We start from the raw sequence: 8,756 nt of genomic DNA on the forward strand, positions 1-8,756 counted from the left end.
TTAGGGGCATGGTTTAGTGGTGGGCTTGGCCGTGCTGGGTTAACGGTTGGGCTCAATGATCTTAAAGGTCCTTTCCAACCTAAACCATTCTATGATTCTAAACACACTGGTTGGCAGGCTTGTTTTACTCCCAGTTGCTGGTGGGCGGTCAGGTCCTGCTTTGGTCCACACCACCTGACCCTTCACCCCAGGCTTACAATAGGTATAATAATAAATTGGGTAAATAAATTGGCTGGCCTGTGGTGGTGTGCCTGAGAGTTGAATGCCTCTGCCCTTGGTCCCACGCCTTCCTTCAAATCTTGTGCAGAAGCAGGAGCTGTAGCTTTGCGTGCGTTTAAGGGGGAATGTGGGGGAGCCGTGCATCGGGCTGGCTGGCAGCCCCTCTGCGCTGAGCTGCCTCACCCTCCTGTCCTCACAGGAAGAAGCCAAAGCGGCAAAAAAAAACGGATGAGGAGGGCTGGGTGAAGGTAACGCGAAAGGGCCGGAAGCCCGGCCTGCCCCGGACAGAGGCTGCCAACCTGCGGGTGCTGGAGAGGGAAAAACAGAAAAGGGCCCGCAAAGAGCTGCTCAACTTCTACGCCTGGCAGCATCGCGAGACCAAGAGAGAGCGTGAGTGTCCGAGTCTCCTCCTACCCCTGCCCACGTCTCTTGTTTCTTGCACTGTGGCCCAAAGAGCATCCTTTTTCCTTCAGGGGAGGCTACATCCAGCTGCAAGTGAACAGTTAGCTGGGTGGTTGTGCGAATGGCCTCGCCAGCTCTTGGGCACCCTTTGCCATCACCTGCACTAGCAAGGGCTGATGGAATATTTTGCAGGAGAGCGCACAGGTCGTGGCTTTCCCGTAGATGTTTCTTCAGACGGCCAAAAAGCAGCAATTGAAAGGGAAAACTAGCCCAGTTCCTCCCCAAGAGGGAGCTGCAGCACCGCGGAGATGGACGGCCAGGGCCCCAGCTTGGCACTCGGCCCCGGCGCAAAAAGACCTGTGCTGGGAAGCGTGTGTTTGTGGGTGTCGGGACTGAGCCCCTCCTGAGCGTGTGGAAGGGAAGCTCCCCAGGAGAGGGAGATCCGCTGCTCTCCTGTGACCCGTCCTCTTTCTCTTTCTGCTGTTTCAGACATCGCCCAGTTGAGGAAGAAATTTGAGGAGGACAAGCAGAGAATCGCACTGATGCGAGCCCAGCGCAAGTTTCGGCCGTACTAAGCTGTGCTGAGCTATTCCTCAGACACCTGTGCTGGAGAGATGCCTGTGGGCTCCCAAGTGCCAAAGGATTTCAAGGAATTGAGGCAGTTTCAGGTTGTCCCTGCCCTTGGATCTGAAATGGGAGATCCCAGCAACCGCCGCTGGAGGGGGGGAGGTCCCTTCACTCGCACCGGTACCGTCCTACTCTCCCGGCCATCGTTCGGCCCTGTGGCACCGCTTCCCAGGGTGCTCAGGCCAAGGGGCTGAGGCACTTCCCGTATCTCCCTGCCACCCAAGGCCCTCCTAAAGCTTGGTGAGTGCTGGGACGGACCTAGCACAGCCTCCGCAGGGGCAGGGAATGGATGAAGAACTGTAAATAAACTGCTGCTACATTCTCAAAACATGGGAATGCCTCTCTCTCTCCCCCTTGGTCTGCTGTACGGGACAGCTTCTTGCGTGCTGGGGTAGCAATAAAAGTGATGGCTTGTGTGCTGGTCCTCCTGTAGCCGTTTTATCTGGGGGTGAGTAAGAAGAGGAGGGAAGTGACCTTGGGAAAAACCCAACTGGGAAGTTCCCAGACCTGTTGTCACAAGGGAAGATCAGGGGTTTGGTACAGAGCCCTACCCCTTCCCTCGGTGTTTCCCTCGCAGGCAGCTCCCTCTCCGCGAGGCAGTGAGGTGCCCAGTCTGCCAGCCGTGCGTGCACCTCGGCAGCCACGTCTGGCCTGGGCTACAGGAACTCCTGATGTTCAGCACCCTCACTAGGACAAGGTGAGATGGCCGCCTGGCTTTGGAGGGAGAAACCGGATTCCCCAGGCCCTCTTTCCACTTAACCTGTCCCCAGCCCACAGGAGACAGGTAAGGATGGCGATGGGACAATGCTTTTGTCCTGTCCGCAGAACGTTTCTGCAGCTTCAGACTTAACGCTCGTTCACCCCAGTGCATGCTGTGGCCAGAAAGGGGCTGTAACCCACCCACCCCCAGGCTGTCACATGTTTATTTTACTGCCTGCAGCCTCAGTGTGGGCGTGACTGTGAATGCAAGGTGGAAATGCTGGTGAATTCCAGAGAGCTGGGTTAAAATGGATTTACCCTCCCTGAGAAAACCCACTGCAAATGCCATTTCTGCTGCATGGGGAGACTGCCAGGCCTGCTGGCATCAATTTAACTAGGAGGCAGCTGGACCCTTAGTGTGCCCTATCCAAAGCAGACTGCATGTAAAAATCACTGCCTCCCAAGACTGGTGTTTTAGCTGCTTGCCTGAGCATCCCCAAAGAAAGGAGGTTTGCTCCCCTATACAGTCAGGAAGACAAGAATTAACACAGGGAAATTAATCTTTATTTAGGAGGACAGAAATCATCTCTGCCAACTTTTCCATTATTAGTAGTTCTCCCAGCTGCTTTGGCTAGAGGATTAGTGACTCATTCCCTAGGAGTTCATTAAAATGGCCTTTTGTGCCCAGGTGAGCTCTTATTTAAGCTGATTTTTAAAAAAGCAGCAGCTGTCACAGTAGAACAGAGACACTGAGGCCCTCTGAGCTCAGGCACCCAGAGAAGCAGAACGCTTTCCTAGTTTTTCAGTAAGTCTAATCCTGGGAGGAAACTGGTCGCACCCTCCTCAGGGAGGAGGTGAGATGAACCACCCATCTCTTGCATTGCTGCAGCTGCAGCTCCCACAGAGGGTGCCTCTGCCTGTATTCCTGTATTCCTGCTCCATTTCAGGGTGCAAGTTCGAAGCAAGCATGGGGAAGGCCATTCCGGGGCCTCTATCCCTGTCCTCACAGAGCTGGCAGTGGAGGAAGGATTCCTTTTCCCTTTGACAACTGAGCTACTTGGCTCAGCTCTCCTTCAGGGAACCCCTGGCAGACCTGCTTCCACCCTGCAGCAAGCTAAACTTAGGAAAGAGTATCGTGAAACTGATGTCAGATGTGAGGTAGGAATGGCGACAATTCCTCCAGAGCCTGCTTTTTAGCTCCCTGTTCTCCTGCTGCAGCAGTGAGGGCTTCTTAGAGCCTGGCTTTGGTGTTCTGCGCTGTCAGGAAGTTGCTGATGATCCCAGACACCACATCGGGCTCGTTCAGGTGCACAAAATGACTGCCAGGCACCTCTACTAGCTGGATGTGCTGGAGGGAAAGGAGAGAAGAAGATGCAGACCAGGAAAGTGTTCCCTTGGGCAAGCTGTGCTTGCAGCATGGCACTCAAGAGCGAGGTAGGACAGGGACGGGAGGCCTAGGGAAGAGCTGGGTCCAGAGGGCAGTACTAACTTGGGAATTTGGCAGCAGGGGCAAAGTTGGCTTCCCCGCCCCGTGTCAGGGCTGTGTCGTTCAGGACAAATCATCTGTCCTGGCATCTGCCAGCTTCCCAGCTGCTGCTTCCCAGTTAGTGGCGCCCAGAGTAGAGACCCAAGGATGGAGTTTGCTCTCACCTCTTTGAGGGTAGACTCGAACGCCTCCCGTAGGGCTTTCACAAAGTGATTTCTGTTGTCTAGCTTGTGTGGTACCAAGAGTCCATCTTGTGCTCTGAAAAGTAAAGGAAAGGCTCAGTACAGCACAGAGCGTGCCTCCCTTTGTCTTTGCTGCTGTCCTGGGCAGAAGCAGTGTCGCCAGGACAGTGGGGTGACAGACCCAACTGCTCTTTCCTGGCTGCTTGTGAACAGGAGGGTTACAGGGCTGTACCTGGCAGTCAGAGGAGCACCGCACAGCTTGGCTAAGCAGCTATTTTCCATCAAACTGTCTGTTTAAAACCTTGGGTGATTGCCTAGTAGCATGGAGACTGGTTAAATACTGTCCCCCCAGGGCTGGCTCTGAGTACATCATTTCCCGCCCCCACCCTGTCTTCTGCTCTCCATTTTTTTCCTTCCATACAGCTTCTACATCTCCCCTCTGTCCCTTTCCCCACTCCATGCTCCTGTTTTAAACAGGCTGTGCCCTGCTTGAAGAGGGAGGTACCTGGCAGCCCTCCTGGAGAAGTCAGCATTAGCGCTCCTGCAGAGCTAAGATCATGCTGTCTCCTCCCGTGCTGCAGGTGATGGGAACAAGGTGACGTCCCAGGCTCAAAGGCATGTGCTCTGTACGGCCTAGAGGACTTGTCCAAAATGCAACGTTGTGGTGAGGACAAGCAGGAAAATCCTGAAACTCTTACAGTTTCAACAGACCAGGGAAGCCAAAACTGCACCTCATTTCTCGACTTCTAGCACTTCCTCTCATTCCCTAGGGAGTCTTTTAACAGCACCACACAGGCCGAGGTAGTCGGAGCCCTGCACATCTTCCCCTCCAAGGAGACGGGAAGAATGCAGAGGATGGACAGAGCCAGCTACCCACGCAGCCAGCTTCGCAGCTTCTGGGGCTCTGCGCAAGGCGCCGGCTGCCTCCCCACACCTCCTCCCTGCCCAGGGGAGAGCTTGCCGGAGCTGGGGCCGGCCGGGGGCTCCAGGACCAGCTGGTGGAGATGGAGGCTGCCGTGGTTTCACCTGTTTGCACAGGTTTTGGGGTCTGGAGAAGGGGGCAGGCTGGGTTGACGGGACTGGGGGAAGAGCCAGGCCAGGAGGAAAGCGAGTAGGAGCGGTGCTGTCGAGGGATGGAAATTGTGGGATGGGAGTGTGAAGGCAGGAGCGTGGGGAGGACAGGGCAGGACTGGCATTTCCTCAGTCAGCCTTGCACCAGGGAGGCCCAGCCCGAAAGCACAGCGCCGGGCCTGGAGGAGGATGTCCTAGCTGCTTTCTGCCTGCTCCGGGGGCCGGGCCTGGCCAAGGCAGTGGTGGGGAACTGGGAAGCGCTTCTCACATGTGAGGCTGTACTGTTGTGCCAACTGGCCTGAAGGTCTGGGTGGCCACTGCAGAGGAGGGGGTAGCAGAGGACTCCTTTCTAACCTTCATTCCCTCCACCCAGGGCTGCAGGGAGGCAGCGAGGGTTGGTTTGGCTTGTGCCTCACTCACACAATGATGAGAACGCGGTCCTGGATCTTCTGCAAGAGCTTCACACACTGCTCTACCGTGAAGGACTTTCGACTCTGCTGCAGGTGCAAAGACAGGGAGAGCGGGAAAGGTCAGGGCCAGCAGCTGGGGGCAGAGGTTGTCCCCGACCCCTGCCGTCCTCGTGGCTCTGAAGGCAGAAGTGGCTGCGGCCCCAAAGCTGCCATGCTGGGACACGACAGGCGGCCAGGCCGCACACAAGAGTAGCTGGCTCTGCAAAAGCTCCTTCTGTCCAGCTGTGTTTCAGGGCTGCCAACAACACTGCCTGCTGGGATGCAGCACATATGGGAATGATCTCATAGCAGAGAAAAGCTTTAAAAATCCTTTTACTAAAAAGGAGACAGTACGCTACTCTGGCTTTCATAACCTGGCAGTAGCACAGGTAGAGGCCCTTCTTGTTCAAAAGCGGCACAAAGCTATCAAAGTATCAAACGTAGGGACTTTGCTTCGCTCTCTCTCCCCTTCTTATATGGGTGAACTGCAAAGAAGCTGACCGAAAGCATCCATCCATCTGCTGCCTGAAGAGTTACAAGAGCAGGAAAATGTGACCAGGAGGCCCTGGGACAGAGGAACTGCTAAAAAAAACCAGTAACATTTTCCAGTGACTCTCTAAGCTGAGTCAGTTAATGATCGAGTGCAGGCTCTTTTAACAACAGCATTTAAAAGAGCTGCAGGAATTTGGGAAGGAGAAAGTAAACGGCTGGGTGGAGGCAGGGCCTGGGCTCAGTGAGCAGGCCTCCCCTCTCCCTGAGCTTTCCGTAAGCTCAGGGCTCAGAAGCGGCAGAAGAGCAATGCTCACCGTACGGACTCTCATGTCTCTGTTATACACCAGCCCTGGAATGAAAAAACAAGAGGTTTTCGTGTCTCACAGGAACAGGAGTTGCTCTGTTTCTCCTCACCTTTGGGGTCTGCCCAAGACTTTCTGAGACAGGAGGAATAGGATTAACTCAGATTTCTCCTTTTTTTGATTTATTCTCTTTAGCTGCTCTAGGATTCGAGCGCCAACCCCAGTTGCTGGGACTAGAGAGCTCTGCCTCCAGACTTAATTGATCCCATTCAGGCTGCAGAAACTTGTAGCTAGGGCACCCTGTACCCTGCGGAAGACAATGGCTGTTGGCACCGCTCCCTCCCCACACCCAGAGTTGGCCCAGCACTGTGATGAGCCCTGTCTCTGCGCAGCCCCTTACCAGCGGGTGTCTCAGTTGCTCCTCGCTGCAGCAGGATTGCCCCACCCTCTGCTGTCAGATGTCTGTTTGCTTCCAAGAGCCTGGGGGAAGACATGGCAGAGAGATTGGGCTGCTGGAAAAGGGAGGAAGCGAAGCGAAAATGGCATGACAAGGTGACAGCGAGCTCTCAGGCTGCTTCAGAAAAGAGCAGGAAGAAGGAGCAGCTTCAGGCAGCAGAAGCAAAAGGTCTTGCTGAGATTCCAGAGGAGGAGTTGAAAGGGGATGTGCAGGGACAGTTTCCCTTTCTCGTTCACACAGCCGTAACTCTGTCCAAGGTGAGGGCAGGCAGGAAATGAAGAGGACAGATGGGAACCGACCTCTGCAATGCTGCTTCAGGGCTCCGTGCTTTGGGAGTTTGCTGCTTTGCTTCTAGACTCAGTAATCTGTCAATCACCATCCGTTCTGATTTCAGCCACTCCTCGGTGTCCTGAAACAAAGAGAGGTAGGGAACAGGAGTAACCCCCTCTCTTCTGAATCATTTTACCCCTTATCAGAGGGTAGAAGGCGGCATTTCACCCTTCAACATCCCTCAGAACTGGTACCAGTTATGGACATCATATTAAAAAAGCCCATTTCTGGGGAAAAGGGAACAACCACACTTACAAGGCAAGGTAGGAACAGAAAGGTAAGCACTGCTCTAAAGACCTTCTTAACTTTTTTACCCTTGCAATCTTTTCTACCCCTTACTGCCAAACTTTTGAGTTGAGGACAACTGTCCAAAAGAACAAGGGAAACCTGGTAGCTTTTGTCTCTCTGACCCTGGGCTTCTGTCCCACTTCTGCCAACCAAAGCCCCAACGTCTGGTAGCGATGATGGCAGGTTGGGAACGTAGCTTTATGCCGTGCCAGGAACAGAAAAAGAAATCCACCAGTCTTGCACCCAGGTCACCCAATAAGCGGCTGGCAAAAAGACAACCTTGGCTGGCAGTTTCTTGGACAGGGGTTCCAGTTCCCTTTGTACATGGCCCAGACAAGTGAATTTCAGTGCTAAGGGACCGCAGGACGCAGAGCGCTACCAGGTGTCCCCCAAGGGCCACCCTATGCAGGGACCTCAGTCCTTGCAGGGGCAGATCTGTGCCTGCCAAAAGGAAGAGCCTTGTCACAAAAGGACTTGTGTGACCTGCCAGGAACCGGTCACATCAGTGCCTTCTCTGAACAAATGAGGGAAAGAAAAAAAAAAAAACATCTAAAAAAGGGAGGGGAAGGACACGTGAAGTCTAACCTCTGGACCTAGCAGAAAGCCAAGATTTTCCAGCAGGATCAGCTTGTCCACCATCTCAGGATAAAGGAAACAGAACTGAGGAGAGATGAAACAATATGAGAGAAAGAGAAAAGCTGAGCATTGAGTGATGTCTTCGTCCTGCTGCACTAGAAAGAGGTCAGGGCAGGGCCTCTCCTCCCCTGAGATCCAAGTCCCACACAGCCTGTCCCTTCGTTCCTCTCCTATTCGTTGCTCCAGCTGCAAAAATCACAAACACCACGAAGAAAGGATGCTTTACTCACCATTCCTGCCACAGACCCACCTGCAAAGGAGAGAAGGGTGCTCAGTTATGCGGAGGACAGCCCCGGGTAACAGAAACTCCCCTTCCCCACAGCAGGAGCTGCCTTAGAAGCAGAAATGCACGTTGTATCAAGGGGCAAAGCTCCTGCTACGGAGTAGAGCTCTCGATGCAGAGAGCGGGGCTATTGGCCAGCTGCACTCCCCATCCTGCGCCATCCCCATCTCCCTCTCAGGCAGCAAAGGCCAAGGAGGAGTTACCAGTTAAAATGCTACAGCGTGCTGGTCCTGTGAGCTGTGCCCAGAGCAGCCCTGGGGAGCAAAACCCAAATTGCGGCAAAATCCAGTCGCGTCCCAAGCACAAAGGGACACAGCCTGGAGTCCCGTTCCCCTCAGCAAGCTACGTGACCCACCAAGAAGGGCCCTGCTGTCCCCAGGTTTTGTGGCCTTGTGGGGACCAGGCAGAAGGCCTGCTGTGAATTCTCCTGCCGTAGACCATCCTCCCTCCTGGGAGTGGGGGAAATGCCCACAGCAAGAGTTATCCCTGTTTGTACTACAGAGTCTTGAAAGAAGAGGCAAGGAGAAAGCGAGTCCAGAGGAGGCCATGGAGATGATCCGAAGACTGGAGCACCTCTGCTGTGAGGACAGGCTGAGAGAGTTGGGGTTGTTCAGCCTGGAGAAGAGAAGGCTCCGGGCAGACCTTAGAGCAGCCTTCCCGTACTTAAAGGGGGCGACAAGAAAGCTGGGGAGGGGCTTTTGACAAGGGCCTGGAGTGACAGGACAAGGGACAATGGCTTTAAACTGGAAGAGGGAAAACTTAGATGAGATATTGGGAAGAAATTCTTCCCGGTGAGGGTGGTGAGGCAGTGGCAGAGGTTGCCCAGAGAAGCT

At 54.4% G+C, this 8,756-nt stretch overlaps 2 protein-coding genes across 2 annotated transcripts in view; one reads left to right on the top strand and one right to left on the bottom strand.

Moving 5' to 3' along the window:
- RRP7A (ribosomal RNA processing 7 homolog A (S. cerevisiae)) overlaps positions 1-1,318 on the top strand; it is a gene marked incomplete at its 5' end in the record, with an annotated part of 3,126 nt that extends 1,808 nt beyond the window's left edge. The window contains 3 exon segments of the mRNA XM_009695282.1: positions 419-444; positions 446-609; positions 1,111-1,318. Of these exon segments, the coding sequence (XP_009693584.1) occupies positions 419-444; positions 446-609; positions 1,111-1,196 (276 nt within the window).
- Positions 1,319-3,030: 1,712 nt separating this feature from the next.
- SERHL2 (serine hydrolase-like 2) overlaps positions 3,031-8,756 on the bottom strand; it is a 7,483-nt gene continuing 1,757 nt past the window's right edge. The window contains exons 4-11 of the mRNA XM_009695280.1: positions 7,871-7,890; positions 7,590-7,664; positions 6,686-6,795; positions 6,330-6,409; positions 5,942-5,976; positions 5,107-5,183; positions 3,598-3,691; positions 3,031-3,295 (exon numbers count right to left, since the gene is read on the bottom strand). Coding sequence (XP_009693582.1) covers positions 3,179-3,295; positions 3,598-3,691; positions 5,107-5,183; positions 5,942-5,976; positions 6,330-6,409; positions 6,686-6,795; positions 7,590-7,664; positions 7,871-7,890 — 608 coding nt within the window. The 3' untranslated portion in view covers positions 3,031-3,178. The remainder of the gene's footprint in view (positions 3,296-3,597; positions 3,692-5,106; positions 5,184-5,941; positions 5,977-6,329; positions 6,410-6,685; positions 6,796-7,589; positions 7,665-7,870; positions 7,891-8,756) is intronic.

Source organism: Cariama cristata, unplaced genomic scaffold (assembly GCF_000690535.1).
Source record: "Cariama cristata isolate BGI_N322 unplaced genomic scaffold, ASM69053v1 scaffold23352, whole genome shotgun sequence".
Lineage (NCBI taxonomy): Eukaryota > Metazoa > Chordata > Aves > Cariamiformes > Cariamidae > Cariama > Cariama cristata.